The 27,857-nt window shown below is 37.8% G+C and overlaps 2 protein-coding genes across 2 annotated transcripts in view; one reads left to right on the forward strand and one right to left on the reverse strand.

Moving 5' to 3' along the window:
• The window catches only part of ITGB8 (integrin, beta 8), a 32,807-nt gene extending 20,711 nt beyond the window's left edge, over window positions 1-12,096 (reverse strand). The window contains exons 1-4 of the mRNA XM_009326113.1: window positions 11,928-12,096; window positions 8,947-9,193; window positions 6,972-7,137; window positions 4,104-4,262 (exon numbers count right to left, since the gene is read on the reverse strand). Of these exons, the coding sequence (XP_009324388.1) occupies window positions 4,104-4,262; window positions 6,972-7,137; window positions 8,947-9,193; window positions 11,928-12,096 (741 nt within the window). The remainder of the gene's footprint in view (window positions 1-4,103; window positions 4,263-6,971; window positions 7,138-8,946; window positions 9,194-11,927) is intronic.
• A 4,889-nt stretch (window positions 12,097-16,985) lies between these two features.
• Window positions 16,986-27,857, forward strand: part of MACC1 (metastasis associated in colon cancer 1) — a 95,198-nt gene continuing 84,326 nt past the window's right edge. Inside the window, exon 1 of the mRNA XM_009326114.1 lies at window positions 16,986-17,099. Coding sequence (XP_009324389.1) covers window positions 16,986-17,099 — 114 coding nt within the window. The remainder of the gene's footprint in view (window positions 17,100-27,857) is intronic.

Consider the following 27,857-nt stretch of genomic DNA (forward strand, 5'->3'; position numbering starts at 1 on the left):
CCCTCCAGCTCCAGCACTCTAAAACAAACTGTATCTGAAAGCCACCGCTTATTTACCATGCATCTGTGAATACTTCTCAAAAAGTAAATTCAACACTTAAAATTCATGACTGAACATAGAGAAGTGACTGGGGCCTTGGCCTGTGTTTCCCCTTACAGAGATTTCATCTGTACACCTCCACTTACATCAGGTCCTTCAACCTCCTTCCTCCACATACTTCTGCTGTCTTTCTCTTCCTGATATTTCTCACCATCTGCCCCATATTGTCTCTCTCTTGCACAAACACACTCTGTTTCCCTGCACAATTCATTTCTCCTCAGAGTGCCACTTGTTACTCAAGGCACCCTGCAAGTCAACTGCTCTCCTAACAGTAATCTGAATGCCAAGACAGCTGAGACAAAGTTATGCAAGGGGGCAAATTCCGTTTTCCATCATATTGCACCATTATAAAGAGCCTCGTATAGAAAGAACAAAGGAGTTTCTTGCTGCAGTTTGATCTTAGACAGGGACCACACCTTTCTCAACTTTTCTACCCTTTGGTAAGAGATTATATTCCTTAAGATAAGTGATGAAAGGTAGCAATAAATGGGCCTTCTTACAGCTGCAGCTGGGGAGCGTGGCATACGCGAGGGTCGAGTGAGCATGCATTCCCTATACACAGCAGTTGTGGGTGAACTGCAGCAGCAGTGGCTTTGTTGCCATTCTCAATATCCTGTAACACAGTACTACAGCCTCCTGCCTTCTGCATGACCACAGACCACAGTGGTGGGGCCTCCATTGTGCTGCACAACCCTACAGGCCACATGCAACTGTCTGGCAGATCATAGACACACCAAGTGGTCCCAGGACACAGGCGAGTGAAGCCAGATGTTTGCAAGTACCTCCTGCGCTATAAATGTGTGAAAGATGGGAGCAGTGTTGAGGGACCATGAGATGGTGGTCAAATAAGTCAGTCTTCCTGCTTAATACGTGACACTAGACATGTCTGAATTCCAGCAAAGTGGCCCTTCAACATCTCTGCAACTAATGGCAAAACTCTGGGATCAGTGGTATCAGAAATGGGTTTCCAAGCCCTCATGAAACAAAAACTTATTCAGATGGAGCTTACTGAAGTCAAGAGATGACATGCATAGACGCGCAAGGGTTGCAGGGACTAGATCCCCAAACTACCTACTCTGCTTACAAGTATACTTGTCAGCTCTAACTCACTAGAGTGTCCAGCTTGGTTAGTAGTACATTGAAGTCTCACTTCAGAGCAGAAAGAAAAATTTTCTTTTTGTTAGAAGATACTTTAAAAAAAAAAGCATCAACAGACCCACACTATCTTTTTCATTTTAAGCATGTAAAGAGATGACATAAAGAACTGTTGGTCACTCATGGAGCCTCATTTTGCTTGCTGTAAAAGCCTTGCTGTACTGTATGTATTTTTAACTTATCTCTTCCCACTACTGCTCAGGCGAATGTACTTTCATTTTAGATCATCTTTCTTGTTCCAATTACATCATTCATTTTATTATTTTAACCTATTGTGTTAAGCTGAGAAGATATCTAATACAGATGTTAAGTATTTCAGAAAGACAGTTAAGCAAGCACAGATCTAATTAAAATGGACTAGATTTCTTTCCTGTCTTATGCTTTTTTGTTGACCTCTGTGTGACTGCTTAGCAAAAGTTACAAAGAAACAGGTAGAGAAGTGACTAACTGGAAACACTTCTGATGTAAAGGTTGTGCTTATGCAAATAAATAAAGCAAAGTCCTCTTAACTGGCATAAGGAGGAAATATAAACATGCCAAAATGCAATCTTCTCAAGACTACCAAAAGCTAAGAATCAAAGTAGGAAAACAATGTGTTACAGACAGCTCTTCAATTTAGCATAGCACAACAAAATTAATTGATAAGGAAAAAAAAGCAAAAATATATTTCATATGACATATTTTTTAAAAAGCTGACCGCCTTTCATGACATTTCATTTAAATATCAAACAGTCTTCCCTTCCCACCCCCCCCCCCCCCTTTTTTTTTTTTTTTTCTTTGCCAATTTTACTTGTTCATTTGAAGTTTCTTTATGGATCTCTATGACTAAAATAATCACAGGCTATATACCACTGAGAAGAAAAAAAAGCAGGAAACCAGTACACGTACCCTTACAGACACTATTGTGTTATCATGTTAAATCTACTCCAGAAAGTAATACTGAGAAAGATTTCCATTCTACTCTTTTTCTATTACTAAGTGTATGCCCACTATTACATATGGGCATGCAAGAATTAGCCCGTGGTTGAAAAAGATATGGGCTAGCAGCCAGAAAACACATGGGCCAAAATGTGCCGCCACAGATCTAAGCATCTTTCAAGGTCATTTGATTTGGTTGGCTAAAAAGACTACCTCTTTTCACAACAGGTATCAATAGCAATAATCACGGAGATTTCTTATTCTGTATGGGACAGTAAAATAATGATCTTTCAGCCCAGAATCCAGAAAACACTTTCTTCAGTCAGCCATCAATCTGTCATAGTTCCTTAGAAAGAGATTAATCAATTTTGTCTGTATTTTATATTGGTGAGGTTTTCCCAGCTGAAACAGAAGTTAATTTCTCAGGTTGGACAGAAAATAAATATAGTTGGGTTTTTTTTCCTGAAACAGACAATATCTTTATTCCCAAAGAAATCCTGAACACCAGAGTAAGATTTGTACCTTCAGCAATTGTTAATAAGCAGAGCAAAATTCCTCTCATTTATAGCACTGAAATTAGGGGTGGGAGGTGGAAGAAAGAAAAATAGAGATGGGGACACCATGACCTGTAAGTATGCTCTGCTTTGGGAAAGGAAAGTTTCGAGATTATTTGCTTTAAGTAGAATAAAGGAAGGGGTTGTTTTTATCCCAGGGACACTGTAGGAATACTGAAACTGAACAGACTGGCTAGAGGGAAATAAGTAATCCTGACATCTGTGAGGGAATATCCAAGAGGTGACAGAGGGAGTATACGAATGCAAGAACATCAGATAATCGGAAATCCAACCAACCTTCCTGTTAGCACACACTCAGCTCCCTCCTCCGCTCAGCAAGGTCCTGAACACCCACCAATTCCCAGAAACCTCCCGTGTTTCATGATCACACACCATATGGCAGCTGCTTCCCGCTGCCCCACCATCCTTGTAAACACCAGTTGCTGGGATTAAATTCATGTCTAGCCTAACTTACATGTAGCCCTCACTGACTTCACTAGTACATTGCTGGCTTGGGCTGAACTCAGGCTATATACTTTAACTAAGTGCAGCTAGCGCCGAGAATAAAACTGTAATGTGCTCTAACGATACCACAGTTCATATTTCTGTTTTCTGGTGATTACACGGCAATTAAGTAGTGATTCATGTTTCTTAAATAAATGATTCATATTTATTTAAGGCAATAGCCAAAGCAATTAAAAACTACAAATCTTAGAAAAAAAATGCCTGTCTTCAGTCACTCATGACTACTTTATACATTCTTGAAGAAATTATTTTGAAAGTTAAAATATCTGCTGAAGGCGTATTATTTTGCTACAGCGGATTTGATGCAACTTTTTGCACAGGTATGTATTACCACACATTGGTTTTATACTGTAAAATTCAAATGTATTTAATGCTACATTACCACAGCAAAGCTTCGTGGCACAAGAATATTTTCTAGTCCATTATGGGTGAATTATCTCATCGCTGTTGTACGTCTTCTGTTTTACTCTTACCAAGCCTTTTCGGTCAGTGCAGCTACGCATCTTCTGACCATAAAGCATGACCACTACCTTTGTCTCATTAGCAGGATCATGCAATTCTTACATATGCATGTGAGAATTGCTCATCATTATGAAATGGTAATAAAAAACCACACCAAACCCAGTAACATATTCTCCTCCGCTGTGTCTCAGACTCCAAAATACTTTATCCCACACAAAAACAATGTCCATATTTCCCAGTGATTGATTCTTCATTTCACATCTTGCCTACCTTGGAAAATACTATTCTAATAACTGAATTAAAAGCAATGCTTTGGCAGCAATCTAAAAACCTCACTTATGCAGTTTTACACTGCTTCTCTGAAGGCAGAATGTATGACATATACCTTACCATACTCGTAGCTTTGATGTACACATTATCTTTCAAATGACAGTTTCCATCATGGGGAATTACGATGCCCGCTAATTTACTATCAAGGGCCAGATGGGAAGTTTGATCTGTCATCACAAGAAGCAGTCGCTTTGCTTCTTTGCGCCATCCAATATGGCTCTAAAAAGAAAACAAAATTAAGCATAAGCAAGCAGTAACTACCCATTTTCTAAAACGAAAATGAATGTGAAAGTCTACTTTCAGATATTACACTGCTTAGCAGCACTGACTTTAAACCAGGCTAGTTAAAGCATTTTGTGTGGAAACATATATCATGTCCTACATCTGAAAACTACTACTGCGAGTCAGAGATCCACTTACCACTTTCTTTGCTTTTTGAAGAAAGATCTCTCTAACATATATACAAGTTACGCATTATATAGCGGGTTTGGGTAACAGCTGCCACATCGTGTGTGTCACTATTACATACAAATGCAAATGCATAGCATTTGTGTAATTCTCGGGGATCCAAAAAGCATTACAACCAACAAATATGCATTAATTCATATTGGTACTTGGTGGCCTCTTCTATTTTTACATTATATTTATTTACTTTATATTCTCATCATTCTATAATTTCCTTTTCCTACACAGCTTTCCAGAAAGGACATTGGCATATGATTAACCAATAAACTAAACTCTGAGTGTCTTCATGCACCTGCAAATTGAGAAATTCTTTATTATGCAGCAAAATACTACACCTATCCACCATCCTAAGGGACTAAATAGCAACGTGGCATCCGCAAGGGTGAATTTAATGTGTTTTAGGAATTCAGTGATGTGAAGGAGGTAGCAGGGCAAGCTTATATCTAAAAGGGGTTAGGTGCAAATTTGTATTTCCATAACATTTATTTCCCTGCAAGGAATAAACGGCTGCTTTATATCAAACTTTAGAGGCACATATGAATCACCTCATATTCTTTTTCATTATTCCCTCGCTCAATTATTCCATGTTCTTCTTCACTAATTCCATTTTCCCTCCTGTTTCCTCCTTTCTTGCTCCTCCTCCCTACAACGTTGTCTCATTTCTACCATTTCCCTTAACACTTCCAGGTATCTTTCATCTCATGTGAAACACGTATCTGCAATACAGTTCAAGTGTTCAGCCAGGCTTCATGCCTTATTCTGTACCTTTCCTTTCTTTGCTTTGCAAAGAGGGATTTAGCTCCCTTCTCAGGCTCATTCTCTGCTAGCTCTGAATGGGGAAGGAGTATCTCATAACAGTAGGGATAATAAGTACAGAGGGGTGTGGTATCTTTTCCAGCTTACACGTTAGGCATCAGTCCCCCTCAGACAATCCTAGACAGCATTCCCCTAGAGAAGGGGTATTTTAAGTTTTATTTATAAACAGGTTATATCTTAAATAATCTCAAATTCTCCTCCAGCACCATAGAAACTTCTTGCTGCTAGGACTCCACCATTTCACTTTGTCACCTCAAGACTCCTACCTACGTACGTCACAGCAACCAAAATTTTAAAGAAGCTTCATGTCCTAACCTGCTAGTGTTTGCAACAGGGATGTATTGGTTAAAGCAAGATGGAGCAAGTTATAAGGTTCTATTGTAGACAAGATGAGTGCACATTAATATAAATTATAGTTCATGATGCTAGTTATGAATTTCACATTGTTCTCATCCATTTTGGTTCACAATTCAGTTAGCAGGAAAGCCTCCCCATCCTCATGAATGTTTCCATTCTATTGTTTTTGGAAGCATAGATTATTCTAGAGCTCACATGTCATAAGTGTGGAATGTGTCCAATGAGAAACACTGATTTTAAGGAATTTTTCCAAAGCTTCAGAATAATTTTTTATAACAGCTGTGATCACAGTGTCTGTGAAGAGTGGCTTTTATTTACCTGTCTTACAGCTCATCAAAATGTGAAAATAAAATTGGGGCCAAAGTATTAATTTTTAACACAGTTTGGATTCCTTTTTGGCCTTGATTCATTCTAGTGCTTCAAAAGAGAATGTGAAGATGGACAAGATAAAAGAATTGTCCTGACATCATCCCAAGAGATGAGAAACACACCAAGACTGATTTGGACAGGAGATGAATTACTTTCTTTAAGAGCACCAGAAAGAGTATCTTACAGAGCATTAGCAAACCCATGAATCAGCCAATTTTAAAAATTTCTATTGCACTACTATGCATAGAAGAAAAACAACATGCAAAAGAGCCCTTTAGAGCAAACGAATTCTTATTATTTAATATGCTTATAGCTTGGGAACTACTGATGCAGATCTTTTCCATCCTTTTCTGCACGGGAGAGATGGTGATGAAATTTTATTAATATACAAAAGTTAATTTTTAGTTGATTTGTATTGTTTTTAAATTCTTTAAAAGATGAGATAACACTGAAGTGCATTTGTTTTCCTTATCTGCATCAGCAGATACGTAACTGGTCCTTCAGTTTTCAAATACATTCTTAAGTAGAAGAAATACCAAATGGTATGTCTTTACTTAGGAACACAAGGAGGGCTTCAATAATTTTTGAAACAAATTTTGTAATTGGCTGAAATTAACACATGTGCCTGTTCAAGCAAGAAGCAGTTGCTTTCCTTGTCCATCCTATGTTGGTTAGGCTTGTTAAAGAACATCATTAACCAATACTGAAAAATATTTCCTTATGCTTTCCTTTATCAGTTTCAATGGGAAACAGAAATGTATAGCTAAAGGGGAAATAATGGAAAAGGAGGAAGAAATCTTACTATTATCAGTCCTAGAACTGACATTTTGAATTCAGGAACACTGAGCACTGTTGTACCTATATATATATATATATCTGTGTCTGAACTACCATTTAGTCTTTTGTCAATAAGCTCCTTACCTGGCACACAGCTGCTTGGAGCATCGCATCAAAACCCCCTTCAGGTGTATCAATGTTCCCAGAAATTTTTTGTTTATTCACTGCATTTCTGAATTCTGCTATATTGTCAGTCAGGGATAGCACGTGAATATAACCGTGAGGAGGCATACAATCTAAATTATAATCACTGTACAAAAAGAAAACAAAACAAAAGTCTAACACATTCCATATTTTCCATTTGAAGGAGATGTAAATATTCCCTATCAACCCATAAAATCCTGTTACTAATGAAGATGTACATATGCACAGTGAAAGAAATACCTAAAGAAAGAAAAATAACTTCAAGTGAGATTACATTCATTGGGGATTAGTTTGAATTTACTGTGAACAACAGATTTTTTTGGTATGTTATGGAAATGTATACAATATAATTTAGTTCATATAGGAACAGTGTATGTGTACTGTTTCTGTACAGAACAAGAAGAAACATGATGTGAGCGATGGTATGATCTCAGAGAGTATATCATCCCTTTTGGGATATCAACGGAGCGGTACAGCTTTGCTTTTCATTATCCTGAGGAAAGGGCTATTACACTGCAGCATTAAGATCCTTTAATAGCTCGATACACGGGCTACTGGATCAAAACGAAAATAAAGTTTCAGTTCCTACATCCACTATTAGTAAGTAAAGGTACATAAAACTGATGTTGAGACTAGTGACAGTTACATCATTAAATGGATGGGAAACTCCATTTACTGTATCATCTTAGTTGTAAATGACAGTTTTTGAAATTATATATAAGGGGAGAAAGGATGAAGTCTGACATAAGTAAGCTAATGCCATAGCACTTGTACAGGTCGCTGCTCTGCGACCCATTTAGGGCAGTGGAATTTACGGCACAAGCTGAGGTGCTCATCTGATTCAGAGGTGTTGAGCAAGTTTCGTCTCGCTTACCTTCTGTTGCATACAGTGTAGGCATCTGGACTATAACCTGCCTGCCCCCGACTCAATTTACAGCCAATGAAGAGAAACTGGCACTGTAAGGATTAATACCTCTGCAGACGTCTACTTTTAGGCAAAACGAATCGTGTCCTGGCAGTGCTAACTGATCTCCACTGGCTATATACTTTATAGTCTATGTCTATAGACATAGACATTTATATCTGTCTAATGAATTCCACTACTAGTGCCCAATTCAAAAACCACTGAAATAAAAAAAGATACTTATGGACTTCACGGAACTTTGGGTCATGGCTTCCCAGGAAAGATAATAATGAGCAAGAAGGTATGAATAGTTAATATTCACTTTTCCAGGTATTACAGTTTATACAGACTTGAATTGATTATAAATAATCTTGTTCTCCAGAAGGTTTTGGAAGTGATCCCTCGCTTTACGTAAGTGTTGAACACAAGGTATAAAAGACATGGCAAGAAAAAAGAAATGCAAGCCAGAACACCTTTCTTATTTAAAATGGGAGTTCATTCATATTACAGCTGTGAAATTAGATCAGAGGATCGCCTTTGTTCATTAAATGAGCTGCATCACATCAACAAAAGTAGAGTTTTATGAAAAGAATTAATGAATACACAACCATACACCAGAAGAGAAGTCCTAGGTCAAAAAGTACAAAACTTTGTGATGAATCTAGGCAACATATATCCAAAATAACTAAGAACACAACAGTTGACTATAAAATCAAATGCAAAACATATTCAAATATACCAAAGCAGCATGCTGTTTGGCTTATTTTGCTAAAGAAAATATTGCACATTTTTTCTGATACAGAAACAGTTTTTCTGAAATCACTTGCCAGATATTTCAGAAGTATTCATTGTATAATAATTTTAGCATTTTCTTAGGAACTTTGCTGGAGAACCACAGTATAATGAAACAAAGACAGATTCTGAAGAGCTTTAAAAATAAATATGCGTAATGCATATTTGTGTAATTAAATAATTTCTCAGTGTTACAGTAAATATACAAAGACTACATACCTGCATTGGTTATGGATTCTACCTGGATGAATGCTAATATAGGGTGACACAGTTTTATCCACATAGGATCCAAATCCAAGTCGAAAATCAAGAGAAATATTCGCCATCTTTTTAGATAAAGCAAATCCAACGGAATTTAGTTTTTCTATATTGTTGTGCATAGACGCTGAGACATCAACCAAATAATAAAGATCCACAGGGTATTTCTCTAGAGGACGAACTTTTAACATAAAGTTTGCTTCACTTCCTGATCCAAAGGAAACAAATAAGTTTATTTACTATTTTTGAATGGACACTCTTAAAAATACATCTATTTTTGCAGCAACCTCAGCATAAAGTTGTTTGTGTCAGCAAATAGAAAACAAACAAACAAGAAAACCTCCCAAGAGTAAATGAAACTTTGAAGCATCATTCAAAAATAAGCCATAAAGGGGCTCTTTGTAGAACATCTTGCTTTTTTTTTCTTGCAGGAGCACTGTGCAATTTATTGTAAAAATCTGACTTCTCCCCATTTTCTTTTAAATTCCTGGTTATGCAATCCCCTTGGCATTGCACCAAAAAGTAGTTATGACTCACAAAGGACACAGATCTGCATACAAATCGTGGTCAGTCACTTCAAGGTTGACACACGTCCTGCAAATAATTTGTCATGAGTTTAAGACTACATGTGTACCATAAAGACAGCACAGCATGAAAAACTCACGTAAATTATGCTTCAAGTTTATACCAATCTACTTCCAAAGATTCGATGAGAAAACTCAGTAGGATCAAAATATTTTTTTAAAAAAGAGGTTTTACTATTGAAAAAAATCCATCTTTTGGTGTATACAAAACAGAACTTTTATTTCAGGATGATAAATTTCTGTCTCTCCTGCAGAACCACATCACACTCTCATATGTAATGAAAACATGAATGCTTTGGAAGCCATTAAAAATAGTCCCCACATTTTTGCTTGCCTAATATTCTGTAATGCCAGCAAAAAGACTGAAGTGACTGGAGTATGGGCAACATAGGTACAGGAATGCATGACTTCAAATTGTTCACCCAAAGTGTGAGCTCACAGAAGAAATAAGGGAGTAGGATCTTCACGTGATGAGTGCAGAATGTAATTCAGCATTATGCAATGAAGATACAGCAAAGGACAGGAGGAAGGGAGACATTATAGAAGAATTATGCAGGTTTTCAGTAAAAGTTATCTAAACACAGTCAGAAACAGATTCACTAAAAACACCACCTGAAATTTGACTTATCTATTCATGACATTTACTAGTGCATATGACATTGCTAGAGAGCATAATTAAAGTACATGTGACAAAGATCTGACCCAGAGAAGTTAAACATGCAAAGTACTTTCTTCCAATGGTCTTTGAACATAGTCCACCTGAAAATTTCAGGATTTGTCTGTATCAGGTCTTGCATGAAGAAAACAGAATTTCAGTGTGTTGCAACTTATGCGTTTCCTCTTTGCCGATGTAAATCGAATTACTTTTTGTAAATGACCCTTGCAGGTCTCCAGTTTGCATATAGTGAGATGCTGAGTGCAGCTTTTATTTTTTCCCACATAAATCCTGACAGTTGGGTATATGTAAACAGTGACAAAAAACCCCAGTATCAAAACAAAACCATCTTTGTCTGCATGATTATACTGTATCAAATTTCTGTTTTGAGGCACAACAATAGCTGTATATCTGTGTATTTCCCTGGGGAATAAACTATGGGCAGGATGTCTGTATATCAAAAGTTATTCTTCTGGAGTCCTCCGAATTTCAGCCTTCTGCCTCCCTGATGCAAGAGCTTCAGCAAAGGATATGGAACCCCAAACTTAATTTCACTACTTACTGGCAAAAAGATTCATTAAACCAAATTTTAGAAAGCTAAGTATTTTCTATGGATCCAGTATGCCTTTGGAAATAAATGTGATTACAGACACTTCTAGAGCTACCTCAGTTCCTGAGACCATTTCTCAGTACAAAGCAGAGTATCAGTCATTTCTTTGGAAGGAGAGTGGGGAAAGGAGAGGAAGTGCTGATGTTACTTTCTTAGTTTTATTATTATAAAGATGGAAAACTGGAGTTCCTTTGTGCTTTACACTCATGCAGATCCTTCCTTTTTCCCTTGTAATTGACAGAAAATTATCTTTTATACAGTGAAGATCAGCAAGGTACTATGATAACTAAGACTTTTCCTATTCACTTAATGTTTTTCTACAAAGATTGATCCCTCTTAAATGACATATTTCTTTCTCCAACTGTCATTTGCAAAAGAAATAAATACATTAAATTTTATGATACGAAACATACCCTGCATCCCTTTATATCACCTTCCACTTCTGCTTTTGACCACAGCTCTTTTAGAGAACATAACATTGATTTAACTCGAGTTCAGCTGAGGGCAAACAGAGATATACTATAAAATCTCAGATCTGTAAAGGGACTTGCAGATTCTATTAGGGCCAGGTGTCTCACATTTTATAAATGAAATGTTAGGCAGTGAATACCTAAGTCTCCTTTAGGAATCCAGTCCTTTCCTATCTATTGGCTCTGGTGTCTTCATAGTGGTCTAATCAATGCACTTAAAAGTAACCAAATAATCAAGAAGCTTATCAAATGATGAATTTAGGAATTCTAACCCAATTTACTTTCAGTAAGGAATACAGTTTATACACATGTAAGGGAAAACTCTTTGTGTAAGTGGCTAAAGAAAAAGAATCAAGAAACCACAACAGAAAAGACCACCTAAAATCCCTTTTCCACTTATTACTTGCATTATTCTGATGTTCAGCTGTGTTTGACAGAAACACTTCTTGCTGAAGACCATACTTGAATATGGGAGCAACACCATCATAGTCCTACAATATAATGTTATAGCATCATTCTTCAAAATAATTATTCCAGCCACTTCTTCACAAAATATTTGTACTTAATATTATTGTATTTAGTTTAAATTGACTGTAATATCAATGTGTTAGAGACAACCCAACCTGGACGCATTTGGACTGAAACTTTTCCTGGTGTCACTTGTGTATTTGTTTCATGGTCACTGGGTATTGTGACATGAACCGTGGGATTTTCTACAAAATCTGTCTGGCAGCCTCTTTTCATTAAGTTGAAAACGGTGTCACAGCGTCCCTTCGGTGTTGCGTCGGCCATGAAATCCTGTTTTATAAGAGACAAAAAGTACAAAACAATCTGAGCTGAAAAAACCAACTGTAATATCTTCAAAGGAAAGAGAAAAACAAAATAATAGTCTTTGAAACAGTAAAATATGCTACCAAAATTGCACAAATTGTAGAAAGGGTTCATGGAAGCCATATGTGTTTAATAAGGGCAATGACAAAATATTTAAATTACAAGTTAAACCTAATTGCCACTGTGACTTTTTTCTACAGAGGACAAAACTTTTGTATGAGAAAGAGGATCTTGCACAATCAGAACAAGCTGACTTTGGAGAAAAAGGAAACTATGAACTGTCACTGTGTCACTAAAAAAGTTCTGCTCTATGCTATGAGTTAGTTATACCAAGAAAGTGTCATTCACACATCAAAACAGGTTAGTTTTCAGAGTAATCCACTGGTAATGTTACTTAGGCAAATATTTAAAAGTAAAAAACAGCAGAAGTCAGCTTTAGATTTATCTAACCTGAATTTGTCTATCACAGATGTTTAAGTTTTACCCTATACCCTATACCAAATCCAAAGACCAGCTGGACTATATAATTTCAATCCCCAGTAAGAGAAGCTGTGTAGTACAAGATGGGACAGTTTAAGATGCCACCAACGTAAAAAAGCCCCTGTAACAACAGAAAAGTGATTAGTAGTAGGATGATCTCAGAAGCAGCACATTCTTTGTTGCAGTGAAAGGGCAAAGTTGCCAAAATTGTGCCAACATGATCCAATGCAAAAATCCTTCCTGACCACAAATCTGATGATTAACATCATCCTGATCATGTAAGGAAAAAAACCCCAAGATCCTTTGTACTCTTTCAAAGCATTCGTCCATCCCAGCCACAGCTGGAGACCAAACAATGGACCATCTCTGATATTTCAGAGGCAGATAGAGAAAATAAACAATCAAAATGTGCATAGAGCCAACTGTGTATTAGAGAATAGTCATCCAGACCCTGAAAAGACCAGAGAAAGCCCCTGAAGAATGAGACTCAACAGTCATGTATCTTGTTTTCCAAGTTCCAACTCATTTTTGTAGTCTACCTCTGATATATTTTTTCCATAACCTTCTTTAATGTAGACAACAGAGACTACCTTTTTAGGTTACTGCTAATTATATACCCTTTTTGACATATATACATTTCAAAAAGGTAGATTTTTAAATGTATAAAGAACTTAGCTACTCTCATTGCTATCACTAATGTCTGATAGATATGTAGCATTTTCTGAAGTTCGCTGTATGGGGGTATGAAGTCAAAGCATCTCAAGTGTTCCTCAGGGCTGATTTTCTCATTAAAAACCTTGTTTAGATGAAGCAGGCATACTAAGCTGAAAAATGCCTCTGTAACTTTCCTCTGGAAAATTTCTATCTGCATTAATATGGGTTTTGCCATTCCACAACCATGGACGGTGCACAGGTGAACTGGCTATCAAAGCATGGTCTAAGAGGGTTTGACAAAGCCCTGGCTTCCATGAACAGCTCTCGGGATTGACATGAGAAGTGAAGCAAGAGAAGCAGGGCAGAAGTGAAACCTGGTCAAATCTGAGTGCCTAGTTAAGAGACATACTGCAGCCCCATAGCACTGGAAAGCTAAGAAGTGCTGTTCTGTGATAAATACAGATGCAGCAGGATAAAACTGTGCCCTGTGTAAGACAGGACATCAGGCCACAATAATGGACCACTCCACATCGCAATCCATTGTGCCATCTACACATGCCCTACAGCTCCTCTTGGAAAACAAGCCTTCCATGCCTCTATTGCATTATTTTTCCTTATACTTGTTTCAGACTAAGTTAATAATTCCAAGACGCAATATCTTGAATAAAGTTACACCAGTGCCTTACACTCCTTATCTCTTCCAGGCACACCCTAGGAATTTATCTACCTTCTCTGCTAATGAAAGTTACTACAGATAATTTGCATGTGACCTTCAAGAGCATATGAGTTTGTAATTGCCAGTTATTCTTAAAAACCTTGCTCCTCTGAAGTGCTTAAAATGGTTCAGCCTTACTTGAAATCACGTAATCAACAAAACCAGAAATTCCCATATTCTTACAGTTCGCAAAGCAATAACAATTTCAGAATAATTCTTGCTACCTAAGATCTATCTTCTGTGATAAGTCTCAGAACTGATAGTTTCAAGTGTCAAAATAAGAAAAGTATCATTTTTTCCATTTGTGACAGCATCATAATATATGGTGAAGTCAAAGTTAACTCCACCGTTAGTAAAACCTTTTGCTAAATGCAATAGGCATGTATGTATAGACTTGCTCTGATATATAATGAGGACTTAATATAAATTACTGATAAGTAATTTTGCTTTTGAAGCCAAAAACTGTTGAACTCTCAAAGTTACTATAAGTCTGCCAAAGCTGTCTACAAAGCAGATGGAACACATTAAAAAGTTCTCACTTTATTTAAAATTACTGCAATTTTCCAAATAAAAGATTGTATTTTCTCCTTTGGAAACAAAATATATTTCACATGATTTCTCAGGTTCTGTCTCCAGAGGTCATTTAAAGATTTTCTTGCTATTTCTCACTATAATTTTCACAGTTTAAAAGTCTTTTATCTTTATAAAGATCAGAAGCAGCTAAAATATAAAAATGCCATACCTCTTGAGCACACCAGCCACACTCTGGACCCAAAGCAAGACACTTTGTGCATGTTACTGCATTTGACGTAGCACATCTGTTTTCCGCTGCAATGAAATATAAAACCAAACATTCATGATTTATGATGTTATGTGGGAACTGTAAAATACCTAATTTTAAACCAAGATTTCAAAAATTACTTCACCAGATTAAGAGTGATGACAACGTATCCAAACAGAAGTAAAACAGAACAAAGGCAGCCCGGTGAGGGAATACTTGCAGCACTTTTTTTGTCTACAGTCTAGAACTATATGTACAGATTGAATAAACTCCATTCTCAAGGCCAAATTTTTAAGATCCTGATTTAGAATAATTTTGAAGTGAAAGTTTATCTTTGGCATGAGAAAAAATTTACCAGGTAGCTTATCTCTTCATAGACATTTTCCTTTTAAGTCATTTACACTTGACTGAGTTATTCATTATTCACTCTGCATGGAACCCAAAATATTTTCTCACCTTCTATAAATATTCCCCCTCTGCATTTTCTGGAATGAATAGTTTCCCAGAAGAGGCAGATTTTTTTTTTTTTTTCCCAGAAGCGAATACAAATTTATCCAACATTACGTGTGTCACAGATTGAAGACACATCATTCTGTACTAACAACTGCAAAAATTGTGCCTACTAACAGGTCTATCAGCAATGCCCTTTATACCCTTTTCACAGCTTTGTTTTATAGGTCACTGCTTAAGTTACTGCTCTTTGCTACAAAACTTTGGCGGTCAGAATTGAGAAGGAGAGGTAGCCTTTTCAAGGCACTTGGTCAACTCAACTTGAATGTCAGCATTAGTGTATCCTTTCAGCACGTTCAGCACAAGGCTCTTGCAGACCGGTGTGCATTTACACGAGACAGAATTCACCTGCCAAGAGCTACGAGGAAGGCACATAATATGACTCTTCAGTGCACAGTGCAGTAGTAGTGCTGTTGAACAACACTGCTTAGTGGCATATTCAGCACAGCATATCGTATGATTATAAAATATACTGGAAACAAAATAAAATGAATGACTGCATACTGGAAAGGCTACATCTCTTAATTGGTCCATCATGATAATGTGCGTATCATTATACCAAAACAGTTTGAAGAAAGGTTTGTTTTTCGTCCAAAGTTTTGGCTGCATGTACTGTTTCTCAGATTATTTCTTTCCAACCTGCAATAATGCAAACCATCTCTCTTTTTAGAGTAATGAGAGCAACTTCTCACAGTGAAAAGCTGTCTTAGGAAAACACGTACTAAAATACCTTTTTTATATTTATTTAACTGATTTCAGCTATGGATTCAAAGATGAGATCCCGTATCACATGAATAGCTAGTCCTCAATAGGTCACTTTGAATAACTGATGATCCAAGGAACTAATAACAACTTGCAAGTTATTAGTATCCACAACATATATACCATTATCAGTATTAACAAGATAGAAAAGCCTAGTACAGCACAATTGCAGCATTATACTGATAACATATAGGTTAGCGGCAATTTCATTAATTTCAAAGGTCAGACCTATATTTCTATTTCATAGAAACTGCTGTTGACAATTTTTGCCATGCAGGCAATGTGAGAAAAGAAATGCATACAAAAGGGAGAGAAACTCTTACAGATATGATAGAAACAATAAGCTGAAAAGCAGCCCAGGAAGGTGCTGGAACAGAGGGAAAACTGATTAAAGGGTGGGAGACGTGGGCAGGGACAAATAAAGGAGTCGCCGCTAAGGAGAGAGAAAAGAACAAGACAAAATCCAAAAGGTTTTTGTTTGTTTGTTATAAAAACAAACACAGCAAGTTTGACTTGGATGTGAAATGAGAGCAAGCTCATTCGGCACTGACACAATGAAACTTCTTTGCATTTATAAGAAGATGGCAACAGCACTTTATGTTCTGCAGTCTGAAAGAGCTGACCTGGAGGCCACAGAAAAAAGTTACCACAAACCGCAGGAGAGGAGAACGAGGGTGAGGATTCCAGGTAGGTACTGACATGCACAGGGTTGTAGAGGTTGCCACAGATCCCTTTCTAGACAGTATTGGTAAAGCACAGAGACACAGGATGAAAAGTTGTTGAAGGAGTAAAAATAAAAGGAATGTAATTGTTCTTGGCACAGAAACATCGCTCCCATCTTCAACTGGATACCAAAGACAGCAGAGATGAAAGACATTACAAGAAAAAGAGAGTAAAGTGATGGATTCAGTAAAAGTGTCACAGGACAAGGAAAGATAAGAATTGCTGATGTGCAGCGTAACAGTGGGTAAAGACCACCATGGGATGAAACGGGGAGGAGATGACGTGAACTTTGAAGTTGCCAATCAAGTAACATCCACCATAAGAGACAGAGCTGTTCTGGTAAGAATAAATAGTTGACAGGAAGAAATGAGAGACCTGTGTATCTAGCTATACAGATAAGGAATAAGCCAAGTTAATTCCTGGTCATCGTAATCAGTAAACCAAAGTAAATGAAATAATGAGTTTGGCCTAATTAATTTCCTGCAGTAATTTCTGAGACTCCTTTCTTAAAATGTATAATCCTATCTGCATAACACACATTTCCCAAGATTAAATGCCATTGACCATGTCGCAAAACATTCACATCTTATTGTAACATGCACTTGCTAAAAAAAATAGTATGTGTCTATGACTGGAACAACTGTACCATATTTCCAGATGCATCAGAAAACTGACTGAAAAATGAGTGTTCCAAATTTTTTTTCTGTATGGTTAATTTAGGTACTGAATCTATTGAAGCTTGATTTAGTTTATTAATACAATCTATGCGGTAAAATATGGGGGGGAGGGAGGAATTTATCTTTCTAAACTGCTAAGGCAGAAGAAAAGATCTTAAAATCCAGTTTGGGTTTTCAATGTGATCATGGCAGATGAAATGCTTTAACAAATGAGATATACAGTACTGCTGGATGCAAATCTCTTTGCTGATAACTCTCCAGTCTCAAGAGCCCCATTTTCACAACATGAAGTCACGGGTTGGCAATTGACAACCTTGGTACCATTGGCTCAAAAAGCTGATTTTTTTGGACTAAAGAGAAACTTGAAAAAGGTTTATTAATGCCCGAGACACATTCTGGCTACATCACTACTGTAGTTCCCAAGTACATAGTCCCTTATAGCAGTAACATTTATGGACATGCTTTCATGCACCAAATATTTATTATTTAGTTATAAGCCTACTCTAAAACCATAACTGATTTACTATAAACTTCTCAGTTTCTTTTAAAATCGTATGCTAAAGCAAGAAACATTTTTTTAATGAGTTGGCTGAAAAAAGAACTGAGATTTTTCCTGCCACTTCACCAAAAACAGAGTCCAGACAAGACTGAGTTACTGTTCAGCCAAAGCTAAGGGCAAGTTTCTACTGGCTTAGTTATAACTGCTGTATGCCAAAAGGTATTTTCAACAGGGGCCAAATTTTCTGCTGGGAACTGCACAGGCATATGCATATAATAAAAAGTGAGTGCAGCAGGTTAAACTGCACTTTTCCAGCCTCCTCCATGAAACACAACCATGCTCCAACGACTGCAGCTATTTACAGTGATCACAGGTGTGGCAAGCCTAAACTCCCAGCAACAAGAGGGATCAAGGCAAGACAAATATCATACATGTTATAATCATATCCTGCCTCCCTTTTATGAAAATAACTTTATCGTGATCAGGATATTTATCTCAGAGATGGAATAACAATAATGCACGCTGGCGTTTGAGAGGGAATGTTAAACAGGTTTTCAAACAGACAGCACTTTGTTCAAGTACAGCCAAGAATTCGGATTTATATCAACTTCACTGTTGGTACACATTTGTGCTGTTTTTGGAGGGCGTACCATTTGCTTTCTTAAAAGAGAAAGCCAAAATATAACTAGCAGCTTATATTCCCTGATCACGATCCTCAGACTGTTGAACACTAGTTAAGGCAAGAAGATATGAAATCATCTAGCCTCTACAGAGCTTTTTTCCTTAAATTCTGTATCCAATCTTGGCCTAGGGCAGCAATCAGCCAGGCTGTCCCTCTCCACAGATAATGCGGCCTTCAATAACTTGCGTGTAGCATCGTTTCTGAGGAAAGCTGCAGCTTTTATGCAGTATACTGCAGTTATCCTCACCTTTTTGTCTTTCTTCAGGAGCTAAACGTGACTCCTGCAGAGGGGACAGGCAGTAACTGTCCCAGCTAACACACAGCTTCTCAATTCACTTTGGCTGAATGTGCAGATACAATGAAAAGCATTGTAAAAATGTTACAGAGGGGGAATTTTTCCATGATTATTGTGTCTGACTTGCTCAGATTACAAGGAAAAAATGAGTGCCTGTGCTTTAACTGCCAATCCTAAAACCTAATCCTGGAATTAGGGTTTTTTCCCCCCTTTTTCCAAACGAGCAATAATTCTCTCTGCTCTTTGTGCACAATGCCATACTTGAAAAACACGCTTTGTCACCAACAGTTTTTCCAAGAGGGTTACAAGGTACGCCTCAGAATCAGCTTTAAGAGGTCCTCACCCTTGCCCAGAAAAGGAGATTTCAACTTGAAAACTGTACATCTATTATGCTTTATAATAAATTCCTAAGATTACTTCAGCAAAAATACCAGACAACTTTTCTTCCCTCTCCCTTTTTTATATTACATACTGGATTTGTTAATTGGTTTCACTTCTCTATTAATGGTTGTCCAGTTTAGCTTCACTATTCAGACAGGAGCTAAGCTGCACACTGGTTTGAAAATATCCTTTACCAGCAAGAGAAGCAGCAGTAAACTAAAACTTGGCATGTAAGAGACGTGTTTGCTAAGAAAAAGATGATATGTAAAAGAAAGGTGCAAAACATGACTGGCACTGTTAAGTCCTGAGCCCTGGAAAAATGCTTCTGTAAACCTGGCAAGCAAGTAAAAACACCTTTCCATTAAAACAAACAAGCAAACAAAAAAAACCCCAAAGCAAAAAACACCCTAGACCTTCTTCTACTAGTCATTAAAAAAAATAATCAAGCGTTACAGCGTTCCTAAAAAGAAAAAATGGAGTATACTGGAAGAGATAAACCATAATGTGGTTTAGAAGATAAGAGATATAACTGAGACATAAATAAGAAGTATATATGCACATCTGGATAAATGCAGTGAAAATCATCACTAGCGAACAAGTCCTGATGACTGATATGTGCTCCCATTCCTAACTCTGCCAATATCCCCCTGATACTTTTGGGGTTCCCCAGTTAATCTGCATTACCATATGAACACAATACCCTATGAACATGAGGGGCATTACTGAGAGCAACATGGAAGATATAAAAAGCCATCAAAGTGCAAAGTAATGCAGCAGTCTGCCTCATTGTATGAGAGTTCATGTGCCTTTGCAAACCATGCAGCAAAATAACCAAGATCTTCCTTTTTTGCAGTTGTGCAAGCTCTGAGTGACGCCACTTGATGCTGGATATCAGCTGAACACGGCAAAGGCAAAGGGGGAGGAGGAAAAGGGGGAGACGTCTGTCAACACAGCATTAGGAAAGCTCTGGCAGAAAAGGACAGTCGTAGCTGATGCTGGGGGACAGCAAGTGTCTGTTGTGTAATGGCACGTGGAGATGGAGTTCCCAAGCAGTGTATGGACACTTCAATAATTAGCAAATGATACAGACACTAGGCTTCAAGGAGGTACTCCTGACACCTCTCTGAGCCTACACGTGCCTTTCTTAGCCTCATCTCTCCTCTGAAAAGTTCCATCGCTTATATGAATGTCGCACATCATTCAAGAGGAAAACTTGGAGGACAGAAGCCTCACACAGATGCATATAAACTCAAGTTTTTCACATATATATATAAATTTAGAGGATTTTTTTATTTTGTCAGAAAGATGCATATAACAGCATTTTGGAAAAGGTACTATCCAAAATAGCTACTGGTATAGCAGTTAGGACTCACAAACACAACATTCAAACCACAGCCTCAAATGTGACCTTGACTGTGGGAGACAGAGCTATTGACTACTGCAGACTGACTTTGTTCCCAAGCCACAATACAGAATGAAAACAAGCAATGTAACCTTGAAATTTTTCACAACACAACTTTTGTTTCTTGGCCAACTTTACTTGTAGCCTCTCCTTTCTATGAAACTTCCTGCTTTTCCAGGACATGGTTAAATTTTGTTGATGCAATCCATGCCTGCAAACAATGAGTCAAAGACTATTTGGCTTCTGAAACCAACCTATCCTGTCTCTTGCAAATAAAAACATACAGGACAATTTACTCTGATTATATCATTAGAAGAAACTAATTTCCCACAGCCATTAGCTTTTATGGCACAGGTTTGATGGTCCTGCTTGCACAGCTTTGCACCAATAAAAATGCGAAGCATATGGAACCAGAGAGCTTAAATCTCTTTATTTTTATTAAATCCCTTGATTTAAAGGGAACTTCAGGATGTGCAGAGCTGTGTTAATTCCCTTGTTTCCTAGGATGGAACATGGGCATAGGAATCATTATACTCTAGTCATTTCCAGCTGCTAGAATATCCCTTGGAGTTGGCCAGCTTGGATACAGTCATGCTGCTCGAGCGAAGCCTGGAATGGCTACTGCCGTATTTCATTGCTAATTTAATTTCTTGTGTATTAGTAAGCACCGCTAGCAAGTAGCATATCAACAACCTAGAATGGTCAGTATATTCCTGTGTATACTATAACATCTTTATCTAAATATGAGGTCATGATGAATATAAAGGTAGACACAAATGACTATGTTTTGCCTGCTTAAGAAGTTCAACTTTGAATAAAAGACAAGTCCAAGCTGTATCTCCCACCATCTTCTATAGTTTCACCTCCTCAAACCTTGCCCTCAACCCCCAATCGCCTCCCTAATCCACCTTTCTATTGCATATCTAGTCTTCTCCAAATTCTTGCTTTCTGCCCCATAAGAGCACTACCTTTTCCTGCCACAGTGCTTTTCTGAATATATAGATCAAAAATGGATGAACACAAAGATCTTCTAATAGAATACTGAGAAATTAGTTTCTCAAATAGGAGATACATGCACTGTTCACAAAAAAACCCAAAATGAAACCCAACCATACCTGTCTAGGAACAGACACTGGCCAACCTCCATTTTAGGTTTATATAAGCCTGTTAGGTTTTTATAATGTGAGGGGGGAAGATTACACAAAACACGACTGCAGGCTGTGAAATATGCAGACTCACATACTAACTATAACTACTGGTGCACACATACTGTTTGAATGCAAGCTTCTGCTTGTGCTTCTGCAAGTAAGTATTCACATATGTGCATGGTCTGCAGGTGCAGTTTAAACGCTCTGTAAGGGACAGCCTTCAAACACACAACTTCAAGATTTTAAACAGGTAGTGGTTTATTTAACGTTCTGAAGTAATGCCACAGCATTTTTGACAGCAAAATGCAATCCAACAGTTTCACTTAGATTGGAAGAGCACGCTTGCTGATGTCATTAGTTTTATTTAGGTAATTTTGCATCATTTGTGCCAGAGTGTAAGTTGTCTCAAGTTTTCTTATTTCCTGGGAGTCCTGTTTGTACAAGAAGGTGGGATCTCAGCTCAGCTTTCCAGCAAGAAGCTCCCATCTGAGAGAAGCAAGTTGTCCTCAGCACACTACTAACCCCTGTCACCCTGCAGAGATGACATGGAAATAAATCGTACTCTTAAGTACAGTAGAACAAGTGGAATTCACTTAGCCTAATTCCCTTGAACACCAAGAAGGAACAGAATTTATTTTGGAAAGGGCAGTTACTTGTTTAATCAGACTTGGACTACTTTTGTGATGCCATCATGCAGCTGTATTCATAACACAGCTACAACAACAGCAAAATACCAAAAATACTTAAATTTTCAAGATTTGAGCCCAATGAAATACTGGTGCTAACAACTCAGCTCCCAAGTCAGTGGGCAGAGAAGGGGCCTGAAGAAAAATAAAACTGAGCATCCAGGAACATCATTCCACCTGCCTGAAGCTACAGAATTTTCCTCCTCCAATAACTGTAGTTAAAATCTCTGTCTTAATATCTTTTAATAATTATAAATACTTCAGACTCATTATTGTCACCATGGGTAATAGCAGGAAGAAGTCATCGCAGGCATATGACAATGAAGTCATGTGAAGCATAGAAACATATGAAGAAAAAAAGTCAATTATGAGTTTTGCAAACTTTTCAATTTAGGCAAATATAGCCTTAGCTAGAAGTTGCTTTTTTGGCAGCTTTATAACACTGTAAATTCCTATCATCCTGAAACACTTACATTTTGCTCAAGGGGTTATTTTTGTTCTGCCACCAGAACAAGGGGGAATCCTGAATGGCTGGCAAGAAGCTTACTTTTCTTCTTGAAGAAAGGTTCCATTACAGTGGACAGTGAACTAATTCATTAGAGCCCTACTTCCTTCCCAAAAGCTAAACTAAATAGCCCAAGTCCATTTATGTAAACTGCCAAAAGAAAAAAAATTATCTTTTAATAAAGTTCAAGTGCTTAGAAAAGAATAACAGACCATATCCTACTTTGTCCATCATAAATTATGCCTATTTAAGCAGATCAGAAAGAAGTATTACATCTTTCCACTGGTTAGACAGAAGTCAGCAATTAGTAATGGACACATACAGGAGCTTTGAAGACAGATTTTGCTGGAAAGGAGGACATAAGTAGAAAGAGAAACACCGAGGCCTTAAGAATTTGATTAAAAAAAAAACAACACAAAAAGTTTATTAATACAAAGGAATTTATATTCTTCTCCAGAATTTTGTTTTCAGTACATTCAACTTGAGAAGCCGGATTTATACCAGGACATCTGCACTACCAGTTAAAGTAAAAGCACAGTATAGTTCACATATACGATTCTTGAAAACATAACATATGATTTTAGTGTCATTAATATATTTTAAGAACACTAAGCACACCTTAAAGCTCAGGACACAAAGCCATTCTGCTTGTCCTTCTTACCCTGACAGAACTCATTAAATCCCAATCACTGCCTAAGATAGACCTATCCCGATACCAAAAAAGTGTGGTTTTGCTATATGCAGTTTTAAAATGTACATTGGTGATAAATAAAATAATTCATGTATGTAGTGTAGATTTTATTTGTACAATAAGGCTAATGTTTCTTATGTCAGGCCTATTCTAAAGAAGTGAGATGCCTAGCTTCTAACTAAGGACTTACTCCCAAAAATAATGATGACGAATCTGACTTTCTGAAAAAGTCTTGATAAATATCAGCAGCCCATGTCAACTTACACAATTTGTAAATATAATATCTTATGTTTCTCTTCTCATACCTCCTACTGTAGATTAGTACCTAATACAAATTGTCCCAAATTCAAGACACAGTTAACACGGACATGACATCGTGAGTTCTTTCTAGGGACTTGAAAAATATTACCAGCATTTATGCACTTTGTGAAGTATAAGGGAGATTATAATCAGACATTTTAATGTCCTCTTGTTGAACGTAGGAGTAGATGAGGGCTTATTCGATGAAAATTTTCTTAAGCTTCCATAAAGCTCACATTCTGACATCTTTCTGATGTTCTGGGGAGGTAAATTAAACTTAGATTGTACTTTAACGGAAAATCAAATTTATTCTTTCAGGCCTCTTGACTAATGGGGTATAATTCCTGCTTACTCAGTTGTTGCAGCTCCAGCCCTTGAAAGTTTAAGGACCAGAAAAGAAGCTACTGCCTCTTCAAACCGCTATATAGAGTATTCCCGCTGCATGCAATCCTCAGCTGCCTTCACAACTTCCTTCAGCAACAGCATGTCCTAAATGACATAGAGACAGCCTTCCCAGAGCATCAAGAGTACAGTTGTTGCTCTTCTAGTTGGTAAACTGCCCATCTCCTCTCTTTTCCCAGTCTCACCCCACCTCAAACATCTGTAGCATGGAAACCTTGTAAATACTATACATGTAACCACCAGTATCATTCAACTTGCAAAAACCATAAAAAAAAACCCCTACCACATAAAACACCTGAAGACGCGTGAAATTGCAACAGATTATGAGAAATGTACAATCTGCAAAGCAAATTTATGCATACCACTGGCATAATATGATCCTTGGGCAATGTGCAGATAAGCAAACCTCCCCCTCGCTATTCCTCAGAACTGCAACCTACGGCCCTCTCAAACACCCAGGTTGGCTTTCCCGAAGACAGTCCAATACCCCTAGGGAGCAGATCACCCACGCAGACTCAGGAAATTAAAAATGGGTTTTCTCTTCTTCTTGGATTCTTTTAAGCCTTAGGAAAAGCAGAACTGTCTCAGTGCTGAGTATCCCATACAACACAGCTTCTTCCACTGAGCCCCAAAAGGAAATGGGCCAGCACAGAAGAGAAATCAACAGACAAACAACTGGTTAAAGCGATCATGATGTATCATTTATTTCAGACTTTTTTTTGTGTGCAGGGACATTTCCTGACCACCTCTCTTCAAAAACAGTTCTTCCATGGGTGGTTTGAATGACTTTTCCTATTCCTTTGAGAAGTAACACAGTAATGATTTATGAAACTTTCTAACTAGAGGGAACACACATGAGAATCTGACGTGACAAGGCTAGCAAAACACCAAAGACCCAGATAAGGGAACACTAATGAATCTGTTTGGCATCAGAATTCATGCTATTGGGATAAATCGATTAGCAGTTGTACCTGCCATGATCACAGGTCCTCTACTTTCCCAAAACCCCTAACTGGTCTTTCCAAATGACACTCTAAAGAAGACTGAAAATACCAACTTTTAAAGGGTCAAGAGATTTCTCAACCATGAGTATGTAACAGAATGGTTGTGTGACTGTTCTCCAGCTCCTAAATTAGGGATAAAGATTTTCACGCCATCCCATCCCTGTGTGCACATCATAAGTAAACTCTATTTACTTGAGCATCATACAGAAATGACTACCTAGATATTTCTGAAAGCACCAAATACCTTAGTTTTCAAATTTTAATTTACATAAAAACTGTTTTTGAGACACTGCTGAGATTTGAACCAATGTCCTCTGTTGATCTTGACCAATCAGTCATTCCTCAGTATTTAAGCCCTACATATTCCATGTGCTTCTACAGCAGATAAAAACAAAAGAGTTTCAACAGTTTAGTTTCTGAACAAGGCAAGGGAACCGACTCTCTCCACTGAAGTGAGCAGTTACACAACTGGTTAAGACAATTCATACACGTGCTCTCGCTGTAGAATCCAGCTTTTATTCAGTTCACTGGTTTGCATCTTTAGGAGTTTGACAGGTTTTAGTGTTCAAATATAAATTTGGGATCTGTAGAAATCACTATGGAACTAGCTCCATTCTTATGTCAGGTATTCGTTTTAGTTGGCTTAGTGAACTGCAAATTTCCTTTGGTGAGACTTGCTGAACAAGGGACCCTTTGTAGAAGGCGGCAACACTAACCTTTTTATCTGAGCTTACAGAACCTTTAATGTGGGACTTGCAACCTTACAGCGCTGTGAGATTTCCTTTTGCGCTCCTCGTAACTCCAAACCCGGGGCCAAACTCTACCTTTACTTATCCCCAAGCAGTAACTCACATTTCAAACTGCAGTTTGCAGAACAAATACCTCAGGTAGCATCAAACCATCCATTTTTCAATTGGAAGAGCCACAAATGCTCCAACAAGAATGAATATACTTGAGTTCCATGTACATTTCATATTAATTCCAGTCTCTTTTAGAACTGGGGATTCAATGCAACAGATATGCAGGTTCTGCCAACTCTGCACGTAAATAAACTGAACTTGCTGATGGCACGGGAACAGCACGATGCTCTTCTCCATGCTCAGCACTGTCAGTGCAGAAGCAAAGAGGAGTGGCTGCTTCAACAAAGCTGTGCTGCCAAACAGCTGTACACAGAGCTGCTGCCCAGAGTCTCTCTCAGAGCAGCCTGCAGAAGTTCAAAGAATCCAGGTGGTGCTGCACTGGCTGACAGAGCTATCAGAACCAAAAGTAAAAAGCACACAACAATAATAATGAAAAATTTCATGTGTTCATTCACAGAAAAACAAAACAAAACACTGTTCTTGCTTCACTGTTCTTGCTCTAGCTTGTAAAGTGATTATGTATGAAGGAAAGAATTCAGTGTGACTTTCAGCTTTCATGAATTAGCAGAGGTTTCAAATGAAGAGGAAAAAACAAGGTCTATCTGAGTTACGGTCTGCCCAATCTGGGAGCTGTTGTCACAATAAACACGTAACCCATGACGTATCACCCATGTATATTTTCACTGTCAAGCACAACAAAGAGAGCAAGCATCCTTCGGCGCAAGAGCCCCATGCACAGTCTCCCCCTATGGCATTCTGCTCTGACACATTATTTGCACTAGTGTGTACCCAGGAGCTACACTCATGAGCAAGCACAACGCTGCACTCAGGCACAGAACTATCCTCCCCATGAAGTTTCAATTAGCCTTTCAACTCAATTACACTGCGTAAAAAAGAATCTGGGATACTAAATACAAGATGTCATGTTTCATAAGAAATTTAATAATACTATATTTTATTTTTCCTATTGACATTTAGTTTGGTTTTGAATTCAAAATACGAAGCCAAAAAAGCAAAATAAATTATCCTATGAAAGTTAACAAATTATTCCATTGTTTTTAATGGCACTGGGCAAATCCCACTGAATTAGGCATGAATTTGTCACATAGGCAATGAAGAACTTAAGACTGATACATTGTTCCCATTGTAAATCTTATTTTTAGAGGTTACATGTTAACATTTTAAATTAAGTCCAGGCTTAAACTTGGAATATGCAATTGCTCCACAAGGGGAAAAAAAAAAAAAAAAAGGAAAGGTGATTGACAACTTGATCTGCTTTTCTGACCACTACTAGTTAAATAAGATCCTTTATGAAATACTTGACTAACCTGATAGCTCTGTCTGATCAACTGCTGTACGATCTAAGGTACATTTGCACAAACTCCTCTCAGCCCGCATGCATCCAAACTGCTGCCCAGGGGTTTGGGAAGCCCTTTCACAATTTGAGGGGTTACCCGCATTTACCAGAGCCTTTGCCACCACCAGTACCATAGCTCCCGGGGAACTGTCAGCATACAGGTTACCCCAAGGCAAAGAGAAGACAACCTTCCTGTCACTCTAGCCAT

Source organism: Pygoscelis adeliae, unplaced genomic scaffold (assembly GCF_000699105.1).
Source record: "Pygoscelis adeliae isolate BGI_AS28 unplaced genomic scaffold, ASM69910v1 Scaffold15, whole genome shotgun sequence".
Lineage (NCBI taxonomy): Eukaryota > Metazoa > Chordata > Aves > Sphenisciformes > Spheniscidae > Pygoscelis > Pygoscelis adeliae.